This window comes from Scophthalmus maximus, chromosome 3 (genome assembly GCF_022379125.1).
Source record: "Scophthalmus maximus strain ysfricsl-2021 chromosome 3, ASM2237912v1, whole genome shotgun sequence".
Taxonomy (NCBI): domain Eukaryota; kingdom Metazoa; phylum Chordata; class Actinopteri; order Pleuronectiformes; family Scophthalmidae; genus Scophthalmus; species Scophthalmus maximus.
In genome coordinates this window covers 6,677,202-6,705,192 of record NC_061517.1, presented here as the reverse complement: position 1 = coordinate 6,705,192, position 27,991 = coordinate 6,677,202, and the positions used below count along the sequence as shown (strand labels likewise).

General features: G+C 41.9%; 2 protein-coding genes across 3 annotated transcripts; both read right to left on the bottom strand.

Moving 5' to 3' along the window:
- Positions 1-6: 6 nt before the first annotated feature.
- Positions 7-11,110, bottom strand: mapre1b (microtubule-associated protein, RP/EB family, member 1b). Its single transcript, XM_035645512.2, has 7 exons — positions 10,934-11,110; positions 9,229-9,362; positions 7,235-7,380; positions 3,900-4,101; positions 3,658-3,767; positions 3,257-3,409; positions 7-2,159 (listed from the first exon to the last, which is right to left on the bottom strand). Exons 2-7 carry the CDS (start codon positions 9,347-9,349, stop codon positions 2,115-2,117), a joined length of 777 nt encoding a protein of 258 aa, XP_035501405.1. The 5' UTR covers positions 9,350-9,362; positions 10,934-11,110; the 3' UTR covers positions 7-2,114.
- A 743-nt stretch (positions 11,111-11,853) lies between these two features.
- LOC118317363 lies at positions 11,854-27,786 on the bottom strand. 2 transcript variants are annotated; one of them, XM_047331279.1, is made up of 26 exons: positions 27,677-27,786; positions 25,914-26,036; positions 25,538-25,683; positions 25,259-25,418; positions 23,632-25,142; positions 22,959-23,126; positions 22,491-22,589; positions 21,470-21,719; positions 21,287-21,349; positions 20,895-21,010; positions 20,531-20,659; positions 20,126-20,233; positions 19,844-19,985; positions 19,106-19,648; positions 18,212-18,256; positions 17,871-17,950; positions 17,586-17,698; positions 17,294-17,477; positions 17,123-17,207; positions 16,774-16,919; positions 16,203-16,293; positions 15,758-15,906; positions 15,517-15,602; positions 14,816-14,885; positions 14,596-14,717; positions 11,854-14,088 (listed from the first exon to the last, which is right to left on the bottom strand). In XM_047331279.1, exons 2-26 carry the CDS (start codon positions 26,017-26,019, stop codon positions 13,860-13,862), a joined length of 4,941 nt encoding a protein of 1,646 aa, XP_047187235.1. In that variant the 5' UTR covers positions 26,020-26,036; positions 27,677-27,786; the 3' UTR covers positions 11,854-13,859. The 2 variants fall into 2 exon arrangements, with proteins under 2 accessions (XP_047187235.1, XP_035501886.1); XM_035645993.2 differs by having other exon boundaries at positions 17,294-17,698.
- Between the last annotated feature and the right edge of the window lie 205 nt (positions 27,787-27,991).

Genomic DNA, 27,991 nt, shown 5'->3' with positions numbered 1-27,991 from the left:
CCAAAATACCTCCAATGTAGTTTATTTTCAGAACACATTTAAAAATACGACTGTAACAGCACAAACATTTACCCAGAACAGCAGAGACTTACATAAAAGAAAAAGAAAATAAGAAAAATTATGAAAAATATTATGAAAAAAGAAAAGAAAAAGAAAAATATTTTTATGAATAAGGCCATCAAGATAGTTTGTGTGAAACCAACACTAGTTTTGTTTCTAATTCAGTACAAACACGTCAGAAATGATATTTCACACAGTACAGTGGAAAACTGGTCTGAAATTAGATCCACAATAAACAATATTAGTATTAAAATTGGTCAATCAGGGTGTGGAAGTACAAAACACAGGGAGACTCCCAGAAAGGAATACACCTTCAGAGTGGCAAGGTTTAATTTTTTGTTTCACATTGATCCCACTTCTTTTTTCTTTTTTTACAGCTTCAGGGCAAAAGAAAGTTTCATCAATCTATCTGATGATACGGCTGAAACGAGCACACGAGTCTCTTCCACAGCTTCACCCAGGCAGATTTCAGATGGTCGTCTCGACTGTGACCGGCTACACGGATCGGCCACAGTCAGAGCTCACAGTGTTTGTAATGTGGCTGCTCTGGATTACCCATCACCCTTCAGGATTTATCTCTTTTTTTATTATTGGCTAGGGGCTGATTAAAGGCCACTGGTATAAAACAGTGCATCTGCCCTAAAACAGACTTTTCCAAAAAAGACAAAAACATACAAAAACAATCATGCAGTCTCTAACTTGATTTTTGCACTTTTTTTGTACTAAACATTGGCATGTTGGTCAAAAAGGCTGCCAGACACTTCATCTCACACCGACCGGAAGAGTAAGCCACTTTCCTGGTATAAAGAGTCACACATTTACGATGCGAGAAAATGTGAAGACCAAGGTGAAGTGGGAGCATGAGGGAGGCGGAAAGACGACTGATCAAGAAAGCAGAAACCCAAGAGCACTTCTCTGCACACAAGTAAAATCTTTCCTACAGAGCAAGCGTGTAGTAAAGCGTGAGAAAAAAAACCTCAAACTGAACAGAAAACAAATATAAAAAAGATGTGAGAGCATGACAGGAAGGTGCCTTCCCCTCCAAAAAAGTAATTTTTTAACCTACAACAGGGGGGGAAAGGTGATAAAACAGTAGCATAAATTTACAAAAGCTCTTCTGAAGCTGATCAGGACAAAATCAAGATGGCGTCCTTGGTGGCGACAATTTGTCACAGGTGGAAATACGGCAGATAGAAGACCCGACTGTTGCCTCGCCCCAGACTAAACCCTGAGCCCCAGCGTTTTTCCTTCATATCTTCTCTGTCCAACCGTCACATCAGCGACGTTAGCAGTGTTTCTGAAAACCTGCTGCCTGGATCAAGTGACATTTTTACCATTTCAAACTAGGACCAAATATACAGCAACTCAGAGTTGTTTCAAAACGATGCTAAACTAAGTCGTCTGGTTGGGAATGTGTGCGTTATTTTTCCCCCCCATCTTCCTCTGAATGAATAAATTCAGCGTGAGCACAAGAGGCTCGAGGCGGCCGACCTGTCATCAAACAGGCACCAAACAGTCGGGCTTAGTTTGGGACAAAGAGGTCGGTGAAGTGACAGCCGGGTCTTCAGAGGAGGTTCGTCACGTTTGATTATTTTCAGATTGATTTTTAAACACATACAACCACACACGCACGCATACACACACACACACACACACACACAGAACATCACTGTGTTTTTCACACTGAAGTCCATTAATAAAACCAGATGAGTACGGCACAATCTGGTTCTGGGAAGGTTGGGATTCCGGGTGAGGGTGGGGGACTGACAGGCAATGGCCGAGGCTTGATTGTTGTCAATTGTTGGTAAAAGACGTTTGAGGGAAGAAGAAGGGGCGAAGCTGCGCGTCAGGCCTGAAGGAAAAAGGAAGAAGTCCGGCATGTTGGGATTCAGGGAAGGTGGCGTGGTGGGAGGGAGGGAGGGAGAGGGAGGGGCCACAAGTCGAGATCAGGTTTGGAGTCGGATATAAAAACCAAACTGGCTGTCTTGGTTTGAGGAAGGATCTCGTTTGTAGACCAGGGCATCTAAGTGATAAGTTGCTTGCAGTCTTGAATATTAAAACTCCTCCTGCTCCTCAGCATCAGGTATCACAAAACCCTCCTGGAGTGGGAGAGAGAGAAAGGGGGGAATGATGAACACCAGAGACAAGTCAGGATATTTTGTCCCTATAAAAATGAAACTCTTATTTTACAGAATAAACAATGCAGAAAAGATGTGCAGTTATGACTAACTTTTTTTGCGCACTAAGACTGCTGAATTCTTTTGGGTGGGATACATTTCTCATAATGGCCATAGCCTTCCTGATAAGAATTTCAGCGAATAATAATTTCTCTTTTTCTTGGTCACGTGTGTCTAAATCACATAAAACGTGTTTCATGTCGCATCAGACGTTTATGGGTTAACATGCAAGCACAGGAACTTCGAATATTATTGTATCACTGACGACTTTGAGTCTCGGCGAGCGAGCTGCATGCCATTCCTCTGCAGGAATTCACAAAGGCATCAGCAGTTGTTAACAGCAGAGCAAATGGCTTAAATCTGGTCCTGAGCCAAGAGTGGATTACAGAGCACACGGATATTTTACAGATTAAAGTTGGTGATATCCCACTTTCCCCTCATCTCATCCACAAACCCATGCTTTCGCACTGAAAACGTCAATCTTTATAAAAAAAAACACCTCACAAATATAGTTTTATTCTGTAAAACACTGCAGTGGAGTTTATAACGAAAAACTGCAGGTTGGAGGACTATTTTCAGCGGTGGATGATTCCAAGTTTGGTGCTATAGTGAGTGGAGTGAGTGTGCGTGTGCGTGTGTGTGTGTGTGTGTGCGTGTTGTGTACTGAGTCAAAACAAAAACTTGGGTGTGTGTTCATGGTGATGAAAGAACATGTCACCCAGTGCAACAGTGTGGTTAATTGATGTGTTTTTAACAGTTGGGGACAACAATGGAGCTCTGTGGCCTAGAGGACAAGATCAATGTTGACGTTTAAAGATCATTGTTCATTAGTATTTGCAGGTATTTGTTTTACTGCCTCACATGTGTTGGACAGTTTCTATGAAGTGTTGAAATTCAAAAGAATTTGAGAAAAGAGAAAAAATCAACTCATTTGTTATCAATCAATTCTCCTTGTGATTGAATCCCAGCATCCACAAACTTTATCAAGAAAGCCTCATAAAAACAGTTTACAAACTCACGTCTGTGGCGTAAAGGATGTCTATGATCCTCTGGAGCGTGGGGTCACCCTCGCCTTCCTTCTCCTGGCAGATCAGCTCAATGTTCCGCAGCTTACCAAAATAAAAGTCTCTCTCCTTCTCCATGTCCTGAATGGTGTTTTTCAGGATCTCCACCTGAGGGAAGAAGGGCAAACACGACATCAAACTAGTTCTACCATTGATGAAGTGACATCTCCCAAAAAGTGAAGCCAAATCATCTTGATCGCCCCCTGTTGGCTGGCTGTAGTTTAGATCATAAAGTTTATGCTTTGACAAATGACCCTCTTTACTTATTTTAATATGATGTAAAAGTAGTTTATCAAAACTAAGAAGTTACTTCATGTTTCCATGGTGAATGTATGGATTTAGAATGATTTCCTTACCTCATTCATGAGCTCCGCCCGCTCCTCATCCCCTCCTCCCATCCCCGGCTTCCTGGCACTGACGGGAGCCAACTTGGGCGCGACCTTGGCGACGGGGGGCCTCTGAGGAGCTGAAGAGACACGTGACAGAAGATTATTGAAAAGAGGAAAACTAAATCTTTCATACCAAGGGAACCTCACCAGCATTTTCACACCATAATTCATTATCAATTTCAGACTGCTTGACTTATCACAGCTCTGACCTTGACTTAAGGCCTTTTTGGGGGGTTTGTTGAGTGCTGATGTGGCGGCGTTGGGTGTGGGCATGGCATCCTGGCCCTGCCTTGCCTCCACTGGATCGTATTCCTTGCCATCGTAGTTGGCATCAAAGAACTTCTTAAACCACTGGACGAACTCAAAGTTGTCCTGGAACTTCCCCTTCACAAGTTTGTCCACTGGAATGATCTGAAACCATAAAAAAAATAATATATATATATATATATATATATATATATATATATATCACATTTGTGTTCATTTGACTTAATGCACTTAAAATCTAGTTAATAAAAAATTCTCAGACCTCGGTCAGTGCAATTCATAAGTTTTGTGACTGATGCCATATGATATTTAGACGCTTTCCCCTGCTGCGTAAAACACATTTACCTTTCTTGAATGATTATTTTTTTTCTAGAAAAAAAAAGAAGATATTTGCCCCTTTTTATTTTGCCCAGGGTGACCGATCCGACCAAAAGAGTCCAAGAATATTTAATTTACTTTCACGCATGAACAATCATCTGGAGCCGAGCTTGGTTATGTTGAAAAATGACCAGAACAACATATTGATTATCAAAACAGAGGCCATCAAACCTTCTCTAGACAACTAATCAATAAATTGTTTAAATCCACTTGTTCTTGATTGCGAGAAAAGAATAAGAAATTATATCCAAAAATTTTCTGACATTTTATGGACAAAAGTGAAAGCGGCAGTAAGCAATTTTAATCAAATGCACTTTTTGTAAAAATCTGCTTATATTTCTGTGTTTTTGGTGCAGCCCTGGTTCTGTAAATCGAATTAGTGCCATCTCTGCTGGTACACACATGACAACATGAAGCCACATTGAGAAACAGACTCAGGAGTAAACCCAATTACTCAGCACTGAAGGAAGCCGCCATCATCAACATGAATGACTGCAAAGTCCACAACACTGACATAATAAGTGGGATTATAACACTGGACAGCAAAGAATGATTCACTGATGTGCTCTACACGTTCCAAGTGTTCGTGACGTGGATCTGTGGATAAACGCAGGCATTTCAAATGGCATCGAGAGCGATGAGGAGTTAAAACCACCAGACAAACAAGGAGGAAGTCGCTCCATGAATAAATCATAGCAGCTCAGTCGATAGTCCTGCAAGCAGCTGCATGTTCAGTCTGGAAACAAAGGGAGATTGAGTTGGACCTGCCCAGACTTCTACCATCTCTGTTGGCCTTCTTTACAATATCAACAGATTATCGAACACTAATAAACATTTTTTTTTTATTAAAAAGCCTTTGATAATGAGGAAGAACAGAAATGAATGCAGGGGTGTAGTTTGACTTTTTCCCTCTTTTCACCGGGCAGCTGCTCAACAGTGTGAATTTCAAAGGTTTATATTCTGTAACTTTTTCATATTCAAATATCTGAAAACAAACAGACCTTTGTTATATACGATAGTGATTTGTGTTCTCACATTATATTTTCAAACGTGGCGCAATCTGTATTTTCACTGTAACTTTCATTTGGTCGCCTGGTGGTTTTTGACCTCATGAAGGATTTTAGTGTCTGTCCTTTAAAATGTCTGAAATTCAAACAAATCCTGCCAAGCTAGATTCGGTATGTCACAAATACAGAAAACCAATCGCTGTCTAATATACAAATGTAGGCAAAGAAACCGGAAACTTCCAGTGCACACCAGGCAGCGTATCCACGAGAGGACGGCAGGTGTGTCAGCAGACAGTTAGCGTTAGCATTAGCAGTTCCTGAAAGATTTAATGGCCGAATCTCAGCGATCGGCTCCCTAGATGTCCCATGTCCGCCGAACAGCGCCGAAGGCACTGACTTTTAACGTGAAGCTGATTTATTCAATGTTTCTACTGGATTGAATCAGCGGCTCCGTTTGTTTTGGAGGAGGAGACTGAGGAGAATTCAGCTCCTGAACCATAAACACTGAAGGAATCCTTTACCAGGAGAAGGTGACTGCAATGACCACAACAACTCCCATGATCCCATGCTGCTTCACCATGTCACCAAAACTCAGGTCAACCAAACCATGACTGTTGTGTTGTGAATTCTGCAGGGAAAGCAGAGCTAACATGGAGACATTACTGTACGGGTCTCCACAGAGTGAGGGGCACCAGACACAGTGCTAATAAAAAGAACATGACTCATGACCAGATCAGGAGAGGCAGCTCAGCTGGTTGGGAGGGGATGACGGGAGCGTCAGTTTGCACATGAGGAAGGAATGGTGAAGTTACACTCTAGTTCTAACAACCAGCCACGGTGATCAGGGGTCAAAACATTCTGCTTCCTGTTCTTGTAGTAGCACGGTTGTTATTCACATGTCTGGACTTTAAATGGCCGATATTTTTTGCACAGATCTTTGTGAAAGTATTTATACATATGTGAAAAATACACCACTGTCACTGACTGGATAATAATTCTTTGTGGTGACAACAGAGGGGATGAAGTCAAATATTAGCTGCAGTGTTTATCCCCCACCACAGTTATGAGTGGACGAGTTGCCCTGGGTTACTAGATCAAAAACATCAATCTTCAACAATCAGGCAATACGATTCACCTTCTGTCGTTTTCAGTGCTGCTTCTTCAGAGCTGTACAAAATGCTCACTGCTGTAACATGATTCTGGGATCGTCATTCAAACACTTTCTGCAGCTGCTTCACATTAATCCTCTGAAAATGGAGATCCTGCAATAGAAATGGTCCACCATTTCTATTCCTGCAATAGAAATGGTCCACCATTTCTATTGCAGAATTTCTGTTCGTAGATTAGTTTCATTTAATTTTATTTCTCTAATTTCCCAGGCAAAAGAGTGCGGGCTAATAAGGGCAACTAAGCCCCCTTAATGCACGGGGTCTTTCAGTGACTTATGTAATGGGTTATGTTACAGACAAATGACGTCAAATGATGTCCTATAATTTTCCTCGTATTTAAAATTTTGCTCACATCATGGTCAGTAAGTAAAAGGACTTTCATTCGGGACCATTTCAGTCCTTTGTTAGACAGTTTCCCTGCAGCCTCCTCCACGCAATGGATTTCTTGCTCTAGCCAAAAGTATTACAGGTTTTCATCCTGTGTCATGACGTGATTCAGGATTTTGCTCAGCTACAATGCATCTGAACACCAATCAAGTTCTATTCCAAAATATTGTCAGCTAATATGAAAAAATGCTGTTCTTGTTGTACTGAAGACCACGTCACGAACTGCTGCCCTCTAGTATCAGAAATTCCTTCATTGATTTCCAGACCCTCTGCACTGACAGTGTGCTGTGTGCACCATGTAACTTGAACCCAACGTAGATGCGTGTTATTACTTACTTTGTCAACTCCCATCTTTTTGAAGACAAGCTGCAGGAGCTTGAAGTTGTGGATGTATTCGTGCTCCAGCTTGGCACCAAATTTAACTTTCTTCAGAGGAATAGAGTTGGGGAACAGCATGTCCATGAACTGGCAGTAGGCTCCACCTGCAGCAATAACAATTGACATTGACCAACAAAAATGTCATTTTAAGTCCTCCAATGTTTTCTTACAGCAAAATTACAGATTTCAGCTGAAGAGACCAACCGGTTTTTCATCTGCCTGATTAAATTCAGCCGACATAGTTTTAGTTAACCCTAAAATATAATGCCTAAATTATATTTCTTTGAGGCATGAGGGAAAAACAGAGCTCATCTTCCTTTCACCTAAGAATAGAGGAAACCAGCAGACGTCTGGATGACACACTCATAAGTCATCCCATGAGCGCCGCTCTGTTAGTCAGTGAACAGCAGCCGAGGCCGATGGCAAATGAGCAGCATTTAAAAACAGGTGTGCCACTTCCTTAAACACAAAGGCCAATAAAATGCAAATGCAATAAGAAATTAGTGTCTGTAAACTACAGAATATCCAGAGTGTAGATGGTTATTATATAGCTTTTATTTGTTGTGCTATATAGGCCTATGTCTTATTTTTATTCATGAACTGTTAACTGTGATCTTATATATCCGTCTACCTGGGATTAAAGCAAACCGTGCCGTGATCTGCTGTTCGGACACGCCTTTTAATTACACACTTAAGACGGGAGGATTTGATGTTACCATCTGCAGACGTACGGCACATGCACGCATAGGCATGTGGGTGCAAAACAAAAGGAGTGAAGGTTATTAGCTGGTCATGTGGTTTGGGCAATAGGACAAAATATTCCTGTTGGCCTCCATCAGCCTTTGAACCATAGCCGATTTCTTTGGAAGCGACGGCTGCGCAGAAGGTTTTATCTGCTTCTTAAGCTAGTGTAAGACTAAATTTGCCAGGCTCTGTTTGACACGAATGCTCCAATTGCTCGTGTCTGCACCCATCAAATGGCCACCAGGCAACAAGGGCACCTACTGCAAATGCAAGACAGAGATATAACAAGAACGACTAACAGTCTGTGATGTCCGCAGCTGTGTGTTTGCGCGTCAGCGGGGAGTATAACTGAGGCCTGACAGGGAACCAGCTGAAGGTAACCATCAATTATTATATCCCATTACACCTGCCTAACCATCGTGGTCATTAAAGATTCTGATTCCAATATATTTATACAGTGGTGCTTCTGTTATTGAGCCTTCACTGAAATCAGTTTAAATCAGTTTAAACATGTTTAACAAAAACTAAACATTGTAACCTGCATGACGGTTGGATTGAATCCAAGATTGTTATATGACTTATGAAAAGTATAAACTGCTAATTCTTTGTTTACTACTACAGTTTTTCTCATGTGTCTTTGATGAAACAAAGCATGAACCTGAAGGAAAAGGATTCAGTGGCTTGTACATTGAAAATGAAAGCTTCTGTATTCTTTCCTCCAGCTGTAAAAATATTCAGTATCAGCAGCCACTAACTTGCTATGGACCACAACAGAAAATCAAAGTCATTCTAAAGCGGTGTCCCAATTCAGGCGACCAATTGCGTCAGGACAGTGCGACTCCGCTGTCCCATTTCAAGGGCTCCTTCAAACCCGGCCCAGAAATGCTTCCCAACCAGCAAAGGATCCAACGGGTGGATCATTCCCGGCTCAACCTATCCCAGGAGTCATTGCGGGCCGGTGATGAACCTTCGAAACGCAGGCAACTGCAGGTCAGTTGCTAGGCGACAACGATAAGGGCGGAACACCGCTGGTGATTGAAAAAAGGAAAACCCGCAGTGGGTCAGACCATCTCATTTTGGTTCAGCCGTCGCGGTAGCCTCCTTCTGCCGCGTAGACCCCGTCCTCTGATGGAGGCGGTCCCTGAATTAGGACACAGCTCAAGTCTCTCACATCCAACATGAACACCCCCATGGAAACCCTTTCTTACCTGAACACAACATTTCAATCTTGGTGAGGTTCATCTGTAGAGATTCGTTGATCCAGACCAGCATGTCGTGACGACTTAGGTTGTCGCTGGTCACTGAGGTCGAGTACACGTTCACAGCCATCGTGGGTCACGCGCTGCCACAGAGAAGACAAGTGTGAGATAGAGATGAACATTTACACAATGACAGTCACGTCTGCTTTACCAGCCTCTCCGACAGATCATCTAACCAGGCACAGTTAAAACATAACCAGCACATTGCAGGTGGCTGAGAGATCATTTGAATCCTTGACACCGTGTCATTATCATGAGGCATTTTTCACTTTTACACTGGTGTAAAAAAAAAAAACGGCCAAGGCCTGACTAATGCACAGAGACACGCGGAAGCAACTGGGGTTATTACTATTACAGAAATTATTTATGTGGGAGGAAATTTCCCAGATAAACTAACCACATTAAATAATTCACTGTATATTTTGTGTGGCTTTGTAAAACCTTCATTTAAGAAGATAACTCCATGATATGTTTTATCTTCGGATAACCTCCTGCCTGGATTTTACCAACAACAATTCTGGTTACGTATAAAATTAAAGAAGTGTGCCTTAGGATCATTATTTATTTTGATTCACTCATTGCAATCATTTAAAATAGACGTCCACGTTAGTTGTTCTTTTAGTGAGCCATTCCCTTCAGATTTGGATCTGGCCCCATTTTCACAATTTCTGAGATATCATTTCATTTATTACTCGACAGTGACTCAGAACTTTGCCTTTCTGCTGTTGACTAAGACTCATCCACAGATGCATCTCAAACAGATCGCAAGCAGAACATCCAAACGATGTATTACTGTACAGTACAAGAGAACAACGTGTATTGAAATATATCAATGTCGTTGCTTGTAATACAGGACTTTTTGCACAGGTTTTTTTTTTTTTTTTTAAGTCAGTGCACTAATGAATCGAGAAAACAATCGGCAGGTTGTGAACAATAAAAAAAAAAGACAGGGATCGTTGGTTGTCGCTCTACTTGTCAAGGTCCAGGCTGATCGATAGTAACAGCAGCTGAGTGCAACAGGGCCCGTCCGGGAACTCGGAGGCTAACGTTAGCTGCAACTAGCCCAGTCATAAGCAGCTTAGCTTCCCTTAAAGAAAAAAAATTAGCTTAGCCATGCGGCAATGGCACTCAGCGGGCAGTGGAGTAGGAAGCAGCCGCTTGACAGGTGATTCAACGGGCTGTCAATTCAGTAGCAATGGCGACAGGGATGCAGCTGAGACTAGCTAACGTCTCTGCTCCCAGCTAACACACAACCACCGGCTAACGCGAGCCAGTCTCTCTCCCGAGGACGCGGAGCCCGCTTCCCCGCCCTGAGCTCACCGAGCACCGCGTTAGCTCCGGTTAGCATGTAGCTGATAATGCGACAAACGTTGGATTTTTTCGTTGTTGTTGTATTTCTTGTTTTAAATGTCTGTGGTTTTTTTCTCCGCACCAACAGGAAGCTGCTTCGATCGAACGCCTCGTCGCAGTTTCAAGGCGGTAGTCAAAAGGGCGCATTCCGGGTTCTGCTCCCCGGCTACACCGAGGCTAACATGTCAGCTAGCATGTCCGCTAGCATGTCCGCTAGCAAAGCGCTTGGCCGCGGCTTCGCATGCAAAGTGGCCGGTGGACTCACGGTGCCGTTAGAGAGCGACGTTTTTAAAAAAAACCTTACCGGGAGTCGATTTGATTTCACAGCTCTGGGACACGATTATTTATTTTTCTCGGCTGCAGCGCTTGAGTGATGAAAAGCCAAGCTGCACTTGTTTCGACGTTATCACAGCTTCTGCTTTTTTTCCTCCTCCTCTTCTTCTTCTTCGTCTTCTTCCTCTCGGCTGTTCACGTTCACTCCACCGGCAGCGGAAGGAACGATTTGATGACGTCACGAGCGAAGGGGTAACGCCTAAACTACACGACTTGAAATAAAATAAAATACAAATTGACAATGGCAATGGCGAGAAAACAATGTAGAGATATATAAAATAAAATTCAACTGAAAATAGAGACAAAACCATAAATGCAACTCTACGAAATACGATGAAATGAAAATGAAACAAAATTGATTTGTGACGAGGGTTAGAAAAAAAAACACGACATGGCATGGGTAAAAAAGTAAAATAAGATAAAACATGACGAATACAAGAAATAAAAATAAAACAAAATAAAATGAAACGCCATAACAAGAGACAAAACAAAATTACTTCAGATAAAATAAAATAACCTAAGATAAATAATAAAAAATAAAAAACAAAAAATAACAATATAAAAATATTTTTTTAAAAATGGATGACGGCCCAAAAAATAAAAAAAAGAATTCCCAAAAAAGGTAAGTGGGGACAAAATAAAAATAAAAAAATAAATGAAAAATACCGAAGAATAATGATGAACTAAATAAAAATGTGAGAACCAGTGAGAAAAAAATAAATGAAAATGACTATTATCTACTGCTTAAACCCATTTCTGATTTTATAGATCCCCCCACTACCACCACCACCACAAAAAAAGAATGAATGAATAAATATCTAAATAAAATTAAAAAACCTCGACAACAGAGAGCAAATCTTGTCAAGTAAAATAAAGACACCATCCTCTGGATTCTACTGAAAATAGTTTTAATTGTTATATCTTGTATTGGTCTTCCTTGTTTCCATTCAGTTACTTGCCTACATATACAACTTTCATTGACGATGGATGACAAATGGGTTACATACAGAGCACCAATCTATGTTCAAACATGTATACATCCCAAAAAATAGTATCAAACAGTAGTTAGAGCAGAACAGAGATGAGGATCTGGACTGGAGGAACACGTACAGACGCCCGCATTCAGACCTTCACACGTCTGAATCTGTTGCTTTGGTGTTGTGTGCAAAAATATGATAAAGCGCCCACTTTTACTGCCCTCACCCAAAAACCCATGTTCATTAAACTCTGCATTAGTATTCTGTGGTCTAGGATTGAAAGTATAAAATATCAAGATTTGATAAATTGGCAGCAATGAAAACAACAGAGTTTCTGCTACTGAATTATTTTAATTTAAGAATCCAATGAGCAACCTTTAGTCAAAGGATAATTCTTGGATTAGATTTGTCACAGTCTGAAGATGATGATTACATGATACTTGTATTACATAGTGGTAATAAGTGATGAATATGTTGTGATTATTAAAAAAATCCCCATTGTTACTTTTAACATTATACAACAAAAAATTGTTAATATTAATCATCAGTCATGTCTTTGTTATCATTTAGCACCAAACGACATAAAGAGGGCATTTCTGTCCATCACAGTTTTTCTGGTTCAAAAGTGGCAATGCACACGCACAGACAAACACACACACACGCAGAAATGACATTCAATTCAATGACAAATTCAATGTGTCCTTTTAACACATAACTTTACTGCGATACTTTCCATTTGCCCGTATAGCTGCAACGCTTAGTAAACAAAAATACCCAACTGTTAGAATTAGATGCTTTTTTTCCCCCAATATAATAATATGACAATAAAAAGCTTAAATGTATTCAGTGTACTGAGTGTTGGTTGGGCATAATATGTTACCTTGGAGTGTGAATTTACCAAATTCGCTCAATGACTAATTAGACAATATAAATGGCAGATAAATTGATAATAAAAATGATGAATAGTGGGACGACCAGATAGTTGAGTGTTAAGTGATCTTTTCCCACATTTCCTGTTTGGCTTCAATATCCCTTTCCAATAAAAGGCATAAAAATGCCACATGATCTTAAAAATCAGAAGCTGCAGCCCTAAAACCCTGATTTAAAAAAAGGCAGAGAAAAGTCACAAAAATATACAAAAGGATGTAAAGAAGATTTTAAAATATGTAATAAATGGTTTCAAAGTCTATTTTCTCTTCTGAATGCAACACTGACAATTCAGTAAGGTTTGGATTAGGAAACAGCAGTAGAGTTTAACAGGATTTAAAATTTTCTAAACTGCAGTTGATGTTAATCTGATGAAAAAGTAAAGCAGTTTCTTTCCTTTCTCCTTGGAACAACAATCATGGTTCAAACATGACAGTAAAGCAGCGACACGATTCAAACTTTGCAAACCTACATATATAAAATTAAATAAAATCACAAATGTAGCAGCAGTGAATAAAAAAAACGAAAAATTTCTTTTTTAACATGATTTCTTTTGATATTTTTCAAATGGTCAAACCCGTTAAAAATGCCTAATGTAGACATGTATATTCTCATAACATGAATGCTAAAAACTGACCGTATGGTCATTGACCACACAGGAGGAAATCAGCTGGAATTTATATATAATCAACAGCATGCATCACCGTTCATTTCGACTTTCTCTCCTCCAAAAAGAGGATGGAGCACAATCTGCCTTTTCTATCCAAGACAAAGAGTGGCTTTGGGGCTTAAGTGGCTGATATGCACAGAAACTACATATGTGACATGATGCAAGAGACTTGAGGGCATAGTGGATCAAATGGCCCCCGTGTCTGTGAAGCACAAAAGCTTGTTTGTGAGCTGTTGAAAATAGCAGAAAGACCCTTTATGCTCCAGTTAGTTCTTAAAAACCATATGGAGTGAAAAACACTCTACAAACACACGCACCTCCCCCTATCTCAGTTGCTGCAGTTCTGGAGAGGCAGGGAAGGAGAGGGAGGTGGAGGAGAGTGAAGTGGACGTGGTAGATGTGGTCAAAAGCTCCTCACAGGCAAAGTAGTCCTTCAGGGGAGCGAAGAGGTGACGGATGACCGGCACACTCCACGCCTTCCCCAGCACCTTCTGCCTCTGCTGCCGGTTCATGTTCCTCACATCGGTGTAATGTTTGGGGAAACCAAAGATCCTGGGGAGGAATGAGGGAGAAGGTATGTATAAGCTGAAAACTCAAATTAATTCATTTTGTAAATTGGGTGAAAAAAAATATACCTGTAATTTATTTGGAAAATAAATTACAAATAAACCCTCAAAAGAAAAAAAAAAGAAAAAGAAAAAAAGTGTGGCTTTGAACGGGCTTATGTTAACATGTTTGCACGCGTGCAACCAGTGTCGACGCAGTTAAACATTCCTAGTGAACAGATCCTAGAGGACAGCAGATCAGAGATGTTGCTGGCAATTCACCACACACACACACACACACACACACACACACACACACACACACACACACACACACACACACACACACACACACACACACACACACACACACACACACACACACACACACACACACACACACACACACACACACACACACACACACACACACACACACACACACACACACACACACACACACACACACACACACACACACACTTCAATATACTCCTAGTATCATTATGGCTACCTTTCGAGTTCAGTGATCCAGAGATTGTCATCTTTGCCATTCTGGAGGACGGGCAGCAGAGAAACATTTTTACCCTGCTTCAGAGAGTTTGGATTGGTGGTGATCGTCCTCACCTTAGTGACCTGGAACAAAAGTAATATCCAGTAGCTTGACAAAATGGGAGGATGGTAGATGGCAAGAAAAAAAGCATACAACAGCGTAAACCAAACCAGTTACTGACCCTTGCTTCTCTGCCGATCTCCAAACAGTCCTGGAGGCTCAGCCTGTCATTCTGAGAGGCTACAATGGGCCTGATGGGAGATAAGCAGCAAACTTAATAAAAGTGCTTTACACAATGAGAATCAAGTAAAAAGGACATAAAAGAAAGAGAGAAGATAATGAATAAAATCATGAATGGATTACTGAACTGGTTTGTCAGCCACAGGCCCAGGGGCCACAGGGCTCGGGGCTTTGTATGAAGTGACTGTTTCACTTGTTCATTGTGTAAATGAGTCAACAACCACAAACGCGCACGACTTCAAACAAACTGAGATACAATACGACCCGATATGAGACAAACTATGATTAAAAAGAAACCAAAGACACAAAAAGCACGATTTTGACACAATTATACAATTGATGCAAAAGACCACAAAGATCGTTTAGGGGTTGGGGGGGGGTCTTATGTAGGAAGGGTGAGGGGTCTTTTGCATGTTTGTGCACAGGAGCCCAATGTCTCATTAATCCGTCCTTGTGTAATATCCAAGAGCGTAAAGTTTACAAAGCACAAAAATAAAGTTGTAAAATCTAGAAAAAGAGGCGAACACAACCGATTTGTCACATATATATGAAGTATATGACACAAAAAATGTCAGAGGTTGAAAAACAAATGCTTTTTGTGAAGTTTTATAGTTGTAATTCATGATTAGTCAAATGTCTCACCTGCTCATCCCTGGGATGTTTCCCCAGAAGTAACGAGCTCTGTGGGCCGGACTCACTTTGACTGCGTCCACCAGCACCGGGTTGCACTGTCAAAGAATCGGATGAAAACAAAGAGTGAGCTCTCTGCCGGTCATTCTCTCTCCCAATAAACAGCAGCCAGGGGAAGAAGGAAGCGGTGGCACGAAAGCAGGAAAAGAGGAATGAAACGGAAATGATCAGAAGAGAAAGTAAAAGGACAAACCTCCAGGAAGCGGCAGATGTTGACTTTGTCGTGTGTGTTCATGAAGACGACATTCTCAAACAGCCAGAAGAATGGCCTGGGGTCTTCCTCTTTGGGCTTCAGCAGCTGAAGGATGCGGTAGTACTCAAAGAACAGCCGGCCAGTGCCCTCTGCAGGAGAGACAAGGGAATTACGGCAAAGAAGAATATCTAGCATCCGCACAACAGCTACATGATAATAACCAGGAATATTAACCAGTAATCAGGTCTCCATATTATTTCCTGATAATTATTTAGTTTAATCAACTTCTAATATTAGAATAAGAGAAAGTAGCATCTTTCCAGATGGAATCATTGGATATTTGGCATCTAAACCTGGTGATTACTAACACAATCTACACAATATTATCTATTGACAATTTACATGATGCGGAAGTGTATGTAACTACTATGTAACAGCTACTTACCGTAGAGGCCTTTTCTGATCGGGTTGACGATGGAGAGGTCATTACAGGGGCTGCCACCGATCAGCAAATCAAACGGACCCCACTGCTCAATCTGGATCGACAAAGAGGAACAAGGTTCAAGTCTCTATTCAGTTAACAGTCATTTTATTTACATCAGCAGGTCAGGACCCATTTGTCAGTTTACTAGGAACACCCAGCTTAAACTCTCGCAGCTAATAAAGTCCTCCTTCTTGAAGGTTATGATGTTCGTTTGGATTAAACTTGATCATTTGAAGTAACAGAACATTGTAACCTAAATTCAAATTGTCTGTACTGCTGTAGTTATCTACATTATAAACTGAATAGTTAATAATAATGGCAAGTGCAAATGGCATCTTCAAAAGGCTCAAAACGGCAAAAGATGCAACTTAAAATAAAAGCATAGGATTCAATCACGTCAAAAGTGGCCAAAAGCACCATTTTCAAACACCGGAATTGAATATGAACATGAATTAGTGTGGGTAGGGATGTGAACTATATGGAAAAGGAAACACAAGTGTGCATGTGTGTGTGTGTGTGTGAGTAAACCCACGTTTTCCTGGGTGATGAAACGGACGTCACCAACGTGGATGATCTTCGCATCGTGGTTGATGACCGCCACGGCGAGCGAGTCCTCACAGACCTCGGAGGCGACATATTTCTCCACCTTAAAGCCAAGATCCTTCAGCACCAGGTAACCTGGAGAGATACAGACATACACATTCATACTGTGAGCTTCTAATCAGGAAAAAAACAAATTGTTACAAAGTGTCACAACAGACCGTTAACAAGAGCAGAAACATATCTCAGAACCGAGGGGTCAAAACAGAGGAGTAAGGGCCACCGTCTGGTCTCGAACTTTGATTTATATTCTCTAAAAACAATCCGGGTCTGTCAGTCACCTGTTGCTATGCCATCAAACAGTGAGAGAACTCGAACTGGTCTGCGTAGGTTGGCGGGGATGGACGGGTAAACGCGGTGTGGCTCCTACAGAGGAAAAAAAGATAAACAAAGTGGAAACTGAGCCAGTGTGATTCCTCATTAATGGAAGAAAGTGGTCACTGGTCACTCACAAACTCCATGGCGCTGTTGTTGGCGAAGAACTCCTGAACACGAATGCTCCAGTCCTCCCGGGGAGTCAGAGCACCGTGGCTTCGGTGAGGCTGACACAGGAAGCAGATCCACGGGTCCAGCGGCTTCAGCGAATGGAACGTCCCCGGACCGGCAAGGATGTTCAGACAGTCGGCACAGTATGACCTGCAGATGGAGAGGAGGGGTGGTGAAGGAAAATCTAGACTCAACTCGTTCCCCTTTTTTTTTATACGCTGTAGAATATTAAAATGTAGAAGAGATGAACAGTCCAACCTGCAGCAACTGTCGTTGCCACACAGTATGACCTCCAGTCCGTAGCAGCAGATGGTACAGTAGGACTGATATCCATCTTCGTCATAACGAAAAAGCGTGTCTGTGAAGTTATTCTGCAGAGACACGGACAACATCACAGCAGGCGGTCAGGGGGAAAGTCTAACACAGAAATGAATTGACAGTTTACATTTCAGCAACATGGAAGTTTTGACTCTGTTACACCGTGGGGCCTTTACTTCTGGTCAGTGATTGGCTGCAACAAGAGAGAAGCTGATAGGTTCTTACTTTACACTCTAAGCAGAGGCTGCCTTTAAACAGAGGGTGGAATATTGCTGTGTTTTCACTTCCGCAACACAGACAGAAGCCTGCAAACAGAACACAAACACACAAGTGGAGGGAAGAAACAAGTGAGGAAAAAACAAGTGACTGAGTGGGTGAAATGATGCAGATACATGTGCACTGGACTGAATGCTTATGAAGTGCTCACATTCAAAGATTGTGTAAAAGATTAATGAGTATATCCTACAGACACCGATGGTACAAACAATAGTTTAACAACAACTTTTTTTGGGGATGAAAATGAACGTATTTAAAATTAAAAAGATACAACACGACTAAACTCTCACCCTCGATGTCCAGTTTCATGTCTGTGATCCTACAAATGGTTTCTTCTGCAAGAAAGAAAGCATGAACAACTATGTTTGAATGGTGCATGATCAAAATCCAATCATGACAGTCTGTCAGCAGGAGCGCAAAAAAATGATTGACCCAAGGAAGAACCTATTCAATTTGGAGTAGATCCAGATAAAAAAATTCACTTTCTTTAACATGGTGAGATAAAGTGCTAGCCTTGGTGAGGTATGTGCTCTCCAAGCTTAAAGATAACAATAAATCGACTCAATTTTACCTAAACCACATTGACATTAAACTATATTTAATGTGGGAAAGGTGCCATACAAATTAAGTGTATTACTATTTTGAATTTATCCCAATTCGTCATCGTGTATTTTCATTACAAGTTTACTTTGAACGAATCTGCAACATAATCTGTTGCTCTGTGAAGCGGACTCAGTGAAATTTTATTAGTAAGTAGAATATAAAAATAATAAATCGATTCTAACACTACAATGTGGTTATAAGCAGAAATAATGAAGTTTAACTTTGTTAAACAAGTTTTTTATTGTTTTCTCACTGCATACAACTGTATTTAAGTGTGTAATTAACTATTTATTAAATATTGATGTATTTCTTTTAAATGCAAAATAATGGGACTTATAAAGTAAAATGTTATTCAAAGAACTTTACACACAAATCTGGCACAGAGCAAAACACCATCCTTCAACATAAATCACCACAAGAATGTCGCTCTAGATCCATGTACCTCACATCTGCACACATTCATTTACCATCCTGTGATTTGATTTGTTTGTCTGTCATTTGAAAATGTCAGATTACTGTTTGCGACATAATTCAGATTAACACAGCAGGCTTCGGCGATTGAGTGAAATTCTGTTGTGTACCTCTGAGTTTCTGGTCCGGCTGGGTGTAGACGCTGCTCGCCTGGTGGACCTTGTTGTACGTTTTGGTGAAGTTCTTCTTCTTGTTCAGCACAAAGTCAGGCGACATGTCGTCATCAATCCAATCGAACTCACTGCTTTTCTTCCTCTGTCCCCTTCCCCTATTCCACCCTCCCCTACTCTTCCCTCTTCCCCATCCACCTTTCACCTTCTCCCATCTTCCCCCCCAGTCCACTTTCTTTGCTTCCCATCCTCCCTTCTCTTGTTTCGCCGCAGCACATCCTCCTCTGGATCCCCTATCCCTCGTGACTCCTCTGGTGCCTTTCCCCAACGAATTTAATCCTTCTTCCCGTGCGGTTTTTCCATCTTGTCCTTTGGGGGAGAACTTCTCTATGGAGTTCCACGACAGTTTGTTCAGGGAGACGGTCACTTCTTTCATCTCAGCCCTCACAGGGCTCTTGCTGCTCGTAGGGGCGGAGGAGTTGAAGGAGTGAGAAGAGGAGACATTCCTCTTCACCTTCGGTCTGTCGCATGTTTTACCATCACCTGGACAAAACATTACAAACACTTACGAAACAGTATCGATCACTTGCCATGATATGTGCCATCTGTGGAAATATATTAATTGTATGCATGTCTATTTCAGATCTTCTCCTTTTTTCTTTTTTTTTTTTTGACTTAAATCGACGTTTGTCTGAGTGGTTCTTTATTCTATTTTGGCTCTTAATTGGATGTTTGTACCATTTATGAAAGACGTTGGTTTGAATCCGTCTGGTCCGGAGGGTTGAAAGCCTTCAAAGGCCCAGTCCATCATCTGCTTCAGCAGCTCATCTCTGTCCTCGGGAGACGCAGAAAACCGTTTCTTACAGCGAAGTGCTGCCTCCTGATGAACAAGAACATACTGTCAATATGTGAGCAAGGATAATGGTAGAAACGCACAGTTTCAATGAGACTTTATCCGTGGTCAGCAGAAACACTTGCAGTTTACTTTGTATCATAAAATACACAGAGAGACACACAGACCTCCAGTGAGAGGAAAATGGCTTCTCGGTAGGTGACGAGGGTGGCAAAGGAGTTGGAACAGAAGTGCTGGCTAAAGGCCGCTAACGGTTTCAGAGTTTCCAATCTGACCTGGAATCAGAGTCAAGAAATTAGTGGAGTGAACGGAACTAGACACAAGAATATAGTGAACATTTTTAGAGGATCAGTAACTCAGCAGAGCAAAAAAAATGTCTGGCAATGTGTGAAGGCTAAACCAAACAAGCACAGGATATTCTATAGTTAGAGATATTAAGGATTATAAGAAACTGTCAAACTAAATAATTGTCAAATGTGCATGATAATATTATTCGCAGGGATAAACTCAGATTCCCTACATGTCAGTACAACTTCTGCATCAATCATGTCACTGTTGGACGCCTGACTCACCAGAGAGGACAGTTTCTGTCCGTACCACTCCACCATTTTCAGCGGATACTCTTCTTTACTGCTCTTGTTGATGGCTGGCCAGAGAGAAAAGCCCACCGCCTTACCCCACACCAGCGCCCCCTTCGCATCCTGTACAACACAAACACACACAAGATGCGTGAGTGTAAGTACTGACTTTCAGTTATGACTAAAATTAATATTCAATTATTTAAAAAGTTAATTTTTTAATTAATTTTCTGTCAAATATAAATCGACTATTCCCACTGATCATTGCAGCTCAAATAGTGTGTAAAGCTGTAAGTAAAACAAAATCTTGGATATGAATTTCTGCTAATATGAACAATAACCTTATAGAAGACTTTACCAGAAATTCTGCAGAGTCCGACGGCGTGCTTGTTGAAACCATGTTGTCATCTTCACCACCATCTTCACCACCGCTGCTCACCATGACAACAATCTCTGCCTGTGGACTTTGTTTGCCTGAAAAACAGCGACAATGCACTATAGAATTTTCTCAATTTTTAATGGTTTCTTTAAACACAAACAGTGGCTTGTAGAAGTGTGTATTAAATTACCTGATTCACTGCATTCATTAAAAAAGTAGAAACACACTTCAAACACAGCACTAAGCACTAAATCCACTCAATAAGACAAATTACAGAAGACCAGGTAACTATTAAAGAGCAGGTTCATAATTCAAATATACACTTTTCTCATTCTTTTACTTGACTGTTTACAGTATAATGAATTTCTTACTCTCTGCCTTTACTACTATGCTGCTCTGAATTTCTTCTGACTCCCCCGTGACATCAACCACGTCTGATGAAAACAGAACACAGTTATATTAGTTATTATTAACAACGACATTTGGAATTGCTGCTGAATTATGCAGAAACATAAACATCTGGTCTGGCTCGTTTGTAAACCCGATGGTCTCACCAGAGGAATTATCTGTGTAGTCTGACTCCTCCATTCTGCTGTAGTGTTTGGAAGTAATTTGTAGACTGGATTTGTCCATAGAACCGTTGCTATCATCGGATGAACTTCCTTCATCCTCCTCCTTCTCTCCTGTCTTCTTCCTGCCATAAACTCTCTGGACAGGAATTCTGGTTCTGCGGATGCGGGGTCTTCGTGACCGACTCCCTCTTTGAGGTGGAGCCCTGGGGGATCCCTTGGTGCTGCAGATCACCTTGGGAGAGGAAAACAAACACAAATCCAGATCTCTTTATTTCATGTTAGCATGCTAACATTAGCTAATTGGCCCTTAAGTACGGCTGAGGCTGATGGTAATGTCATTAGTTAGCCATTTTGGTCATACAAGCATACTAAATTACTGATGGTTGAAAGGTGGAGGGATCATCACAATGATTAAAATTTATTGTGAGAGACATGATGGATTTTTTTGGGGAAGTAAATCTAATAGTTGCAGAGATATTTCACTAAAACCCTTTTTCCACATAGTAATTTCAGGTGGCATTAAAGGAAAAGGTTCATAAGGATTCCCCCTTTGTGGATGATGGATGTCTTTACAAAATATCATGGCAATCAATATAACAGCTATTAGATGTTATTTGTGTCATGATTTCCGTGAAGGTCCATGCTTCTATGTTTGGAAAAGATTCCAAGTTGGAATTTTTTTTCCTGCATCTTTTGCTTCGACCAACATGCGTATTTTTGCACGTGGTGGTTTATTCACCGCACCTACCTGTTGGGGTTGCGTTGGTTAAAAACGACTATCGCAGAACTATGGTACATAGATTTATTTGGGGTAAGTTTAAAAAAAAATTCGCAGTTCACAACAACTGCGACAAATATGTAGTATTCACATCTGGTAAACTTGTATAATGCACAGGCTCCCCCAGTGTCTGGCCTGTTCATCTTCAGCCCATTATATTGATGAGATGTGGATGTCATGTGGTCAGTTATAACCAGGCAGCTTCCTGAAGCTTTTAACACTTACCTTGGAAAACACCTGTTTCCTGCACAGCGAGCTTGGCAGGGCCAAGAAGGTCAGGAAGAGTCTGTGCAGAGTAGAAAACGGTCTCATGCGGTTCAACATCTGTAGAGAAAGTACAGGGGACTCATATAATGACATTTAACAATAATTAAGCACTTGTCGACATGGAGTTTACTACTTTTGTCATCATTAAAGGACTAATGTCAGTTAAAAAAAGGGGGGGATGATTAAAACAGTTGAACAAGAAACAGTTTTTGTTAACTTTGATTTACTGGGGAGGCACATTTCTAATACCATGACTGCAGACAGAAACTAGTGGCACACAGTGATATTATCCCCCATAAATATTCCATGAGCAAAACTGTACGACATCTCTTGTGAAAGTATCTGTTAGGCTGACAAGATTTTCCAGTCTCCCCAGTGATGAAACAGTTACAATTTCATACAATAACTAATGATTCACTGATTTACCTTTGCCCAATCAGGGGCTTCTCCTGCTGTACTTGTCTGTTCCCATTTCAGTGTCTTCATGACACTGAGGTAGCCGTATGCCAGCTGGTGGGTCTCTGGAGACCTGGCATTACACACACCCAGCTGAACTCCCAACTCTGACAGCACATGTCTGGACAACTTCTTATCCTGAATGGAAAAACACAGATATCACAAAAAGCAATGTACACAGTGGTAGGGAAAGTCAAGCGTAACCTAAGGAACCGGTTGTAAATTGCCATATTCAATACTGTACATGTTAATACACTAATGTTAAACAAAATCTGCCCCTTAAAATGTAGACGAGAAAATGTGTCAGGCCTCCAACAGGCAGTAGGAGATATGGTATAAAACTGACGAATGAATGTGGACAGGACACAACAGCTACAGGTAACAGCTGGTTATCTCAGTTTACCACAGACTGGAAACAAAATAATCTGACAACCAGCCATTCTTAAACCTCAAGACTCCTCAAATACTTCTTAGCTGGGCGCAGCTGCCATCATTAAACTGTCACTTGCTGTGGGACAGATCCCAAGAGCAAAGACAAATCATCTGGATCGCCCCCTGGTGGCTGGCTACAGTGTGATTGACAGATACTGAACTGTAACTAAATGCAGTCGCTCTCACTTTGAACAACAGAAATACATCTTACATTGATCTTCTCTGGGAGTTTCAGCAGTGTGGCGATATGCTTCAGGACCACGTTTCCAAGCTGCTCTGGAATACTCAGCACTATACTCTGCAGCGCTGCTCTGTAGAAAGCCCCTGCACACTTCAGGAAGTCACTCCTCTCCTGTTCCCCAAGATCCACGACAGCAGTGCCCCACAAGAAGTCTCGGGCACGAGAACCAACGTTCGCGTCTGTCATGGGGAGCAGCTCCTTCCCATTGTGAAGGAGATACAGGTCCGGTCTCCTGAGAAAGTGCTCGGCGACAGGGGGTCGGAGGATGTTGCCTGCATACGACTCAAGCAATATGGAGGTCAGCTGGAGCTCCGAGGCCACGTCTGCGGTGCCGTACTGCTGCACTTCCTGGAGAGCTCGGAGAGGCTCCATAGACTGGGAGAGGAAGAGGAAGTGCAGTTTAACTTTATAATCCATCAGCTGGGTTATGATCCAGTCGGTCTCCGGCATTTGCATCAGTGACTTAAAATATTCCACTAAATCCCTCCAGCTGTCGACCATCTTCTGCACAGTGCGGATAATAAATAGACATTGTTCGGAGACGGGATGCGACGGGTTATAAGTGTCTTCACCAGCAAATAGCTCTTTCAGACTGTCATTAACAGAGGGGTAGGAGGAGTAGTGATGGTGGATTTCTCGAACAAGGTAGACCACGCAACTAAATGAAGCAGAGAGTGCGGCCTGGCACGCTCTTCCCGCCATCCCAGGGAGGCCGCAGAGTGACAATAAGCTTGGGTTGAAAGCCTGGAGCTGGGACACGAACACATGGCTAACCTGTGGGTGTGGAGCGTTACAGTAAAACACAGCGAGGTTAGGCAGAGAAAGGCCAGATGTCGACAGCATGTCAACCAGTAGCTTTGCATCGGAGTATGCCAGAGTGTCAGCTGCTGAGGCTTGCAGATCAGCGATGTCGACACTCATCTGCAGAGTGTCGAGCGGCCTCACCACACTGACCCCTGAGTTCTGGTCAAAGTAGCCAATCAGGACTACGCTCGTGCTCTGTCCTTCACCCAGCTCCACCCCCATGTAGAGGTAGAGGCAGTACGGTGTGTCTGAGCAGGCCTGGATGATGTCCTTCAAGTGGGATGGACTCAAGATGGCCGAGATTGAATTTTGCGTGCCTGTACTTGTGCTGAAGGTTGAGTTTGAGTCCACATTGTCACAACAGTATCTTCTGATGAAGCGCAGCAAAGTGTCGCTGCTACAGAAACCATTCCCCTGACTTCTCTTGTCCTCTGTTTCTTCTTTTAGCTCCACTCTCTTCGTCTCCTGAGCACACTGTTCTTTCTCCGATATCTCCATTTTCGGCTCCATCATCACATCCATCACATTATCCTCATCATCATCAGATATCAGCACCACATCTGCATTCCTGTTCAAATTGTCTCCTGGTTTCTCTTCCTTTTGTTCTTCCACTGTCTTTCCTTCCATTTTCACAATAATCTCCAGTTTCTGATGAGGGGTCGGGGAGGAGAGGTCATCTGTAACGGGAAGAAAAAGACACTGAGCATATTTAAATGCACAAAAACACTTTTGCTATTTAGTGTGTATCTGTAAGGACAGGTTTGATTTATCTTCAGATACACACTGCTCCCACCTGAGTCTGCAGCAACCATATTCATGCTCTGTCCCCCTCTGGCCTCCAAGGCGTGATACTCCCTGCCTTTGTTGTTCTCATCAAAAAACATCTTGAACCACTGCAGGAAGGTCAGAGCCACTGTCGGGTTCCTCTTAATCAGCGCCTCAATTGGGATGTGCTGGAGGAGAAATAGAAAAAGAAAAGACCAAACAGACCTCTTGAATAATGACACAAGTCAGAAAACATTTTTACTTGTTCACCACTTTTATTTATAAAAAACAAACAAAAAACACTCACTCGGACGACTCTAGCTGTTCTGAATGCAGCTTGCAGTAAACTGTAGTTGTGGATAGAGTCCACCGTTTTATTGCTCTGGAACCGGACTCTGGAAAGGTCCAGGGACCCAGGACATAACCAGTCCATCAGCTGGCAATAGGCTGCACCTGGATATTGATACAAACACAGAAAAATTTAAGGAAATGGTGACAATGAGGCCTGATTCGAAAATATTTAATTCAAGTCCAAACACTAAGGGTAAGAACAAGTATGAAAATGGGCTGGTATTTAGTGTCTAATTTACTGAGACTGCAGCACATTACAGAGTCGACTGCTGGACTGCTGCTCAGTGTCGCGACATTATAAAAAAAAAAAAAACACACACACTCTGACCTACCTGTGCACACCTGCTCCACCTGGGTGAAGCCCGTCTGTAAAGTTTCATTGAGCCAAGCCAGCAGCTCATAGCGGCTATATGAATGTTGTTCTACATTCACTGCCATCTCTGAACGGGATGGACCTGCAGAAACACCAAATAAATATGTCTTTACCTTATAGAGTCAGAGAAACAAAACTCTGATCTTACTCTGTGACTTGGAAGTCACATGGAACACAATGCAGACGTATTTAGCACACAGCAAACACAAGCATTTCCAAAAAAAAATAAAAGCCCACCCTCTTTTCCAGGATTAGAAAAAATGGTTTTTCATTTTCTTTTCTTTACTTAAAAGGCTACAATGGCTTTCAATTTTACATCAACATTTCCAGAATAACACAGCCCATAACATAGTCGGATAAAACTATGTTTTGGTCGTCAAGAGACAGCAACAGATGTGTTGTTTGGTACCTGCTACTGGCCTTTTGCTGATGCATTCAAACCAGGGTAACGTGTCGTTCATTTCGGTTTCAGTAAAAGAAAAGCGAGCTACTACTTATAAACTCTGCCTTTGGAAATGTGCTCCAATTCATTGACTCTCTTCATTACCTGGTTGACTCGACAACCAGGTAATTTTCCCGTTTTCGTTGTGTAAATGTCACTAAAGTGTTTTCTGATCTCAGCCTTTACAAATGACCAAGCTAGCATTTAATACTGTTCTTCTCTAATGGACATTGGATGTTTGTCTTGCTTGCTAATACATCGGCAGCTAACACCGAGTGTGAATTGTTTACGCAACTGCTGAATTAGTTTTAAACTTGATCCTAAATAAATCCATGTACCTTATTTTGCGAAAGTGATGTGTAACTCCCTGCGCGGACGCGAACGCAACAATCTGTGTCCAATGCAGCCATGTGTCACTGTCTCTACGCCAATCACATTAGAGCGGATGAAAATCTGACCAATAGAATCGACGGAAACAAAACAGATGAGCTCTAGAACCCGGAAGTTGTTGCCCGCTACTGACTCTGGATCAGATCGTGTACCAGTGCGAGAATAACGCAAACGCACCGGGATCTGAGCTGAGAACAGCTGTTGGCAAATTCCAACTGGCCGAAAGAGAAGCCATGATGGAACGTTTGAGTGGAGGGAAAGCATGCCGACACCAGGCGATGTTCCAAAACAACACCACAAACACAATGAACCGAGAGTTTATCATTTACTAACCATGTGCTAGCTTGAAAACCTCAAGTGTTATAACAACGTTGCATAGCTGGCACCGACAAGACGTGTGTAGTTCTCTCAATGTAACTTTGGCCATTGGTTAAAATATTATCTAAAGAATAAAACAAACAAAAAAACGTGCGTATGAGCATAACGTCAATGAATGCCAAAAATGGTCTTCGGGATTAATTAAGTGTCGACTGCTTATGAGACGCATATAAAAGTTTAATCAACTTCAGACACGAACTAGGTAGCTTATTTCCAATCCTCGCGAGTTAGCCAAGTGATTTAAGTTCAGATATACAGTTCAAATAAACTCGTAATACACGAAACAATCGCCGTGTCGCGACATTAGCCGGTTGTGGCTACAGGGCGCTAGCTACAACGTACGCGAACATTACGTAAAGTAAACGCGGCGGTAAAAACACCGTAGTTACGCTCGAGTGTGTTCGCGCTAACAAACTACGGGTCCCTAGATGCAACCGTGACTATTAAACGAATCCTAAATCTGTGAATATAACGTTCAAAATGCGGTCGAGTAAACTCGACGTCCCACTCACCCTCTCCACTCGGTTCCCCCGTGGGTATTTAAACCACACTGATGTCAAGCTAGCACGGACCCTTCTACCCATATGAACCCACCCCTCATGCCCCTGCTCCTGCACCGCGCGTCGGCAACCGCTCCGCCGTTCTCCACATCTCTAAATAAGTGACTGTCAGTGTGACGTGTGGCAAATAAAATGAACCGTAATTAAAGTTCTGCGTATATTGGTTGGATTGTGAAGAACAACAACAAAAAATACTACTTCCTGTTCATACGTTTGTACTCTCTGACAATTTCCTCGGTGGCTTTTGAAGCTAAGCTAACGCTAAGC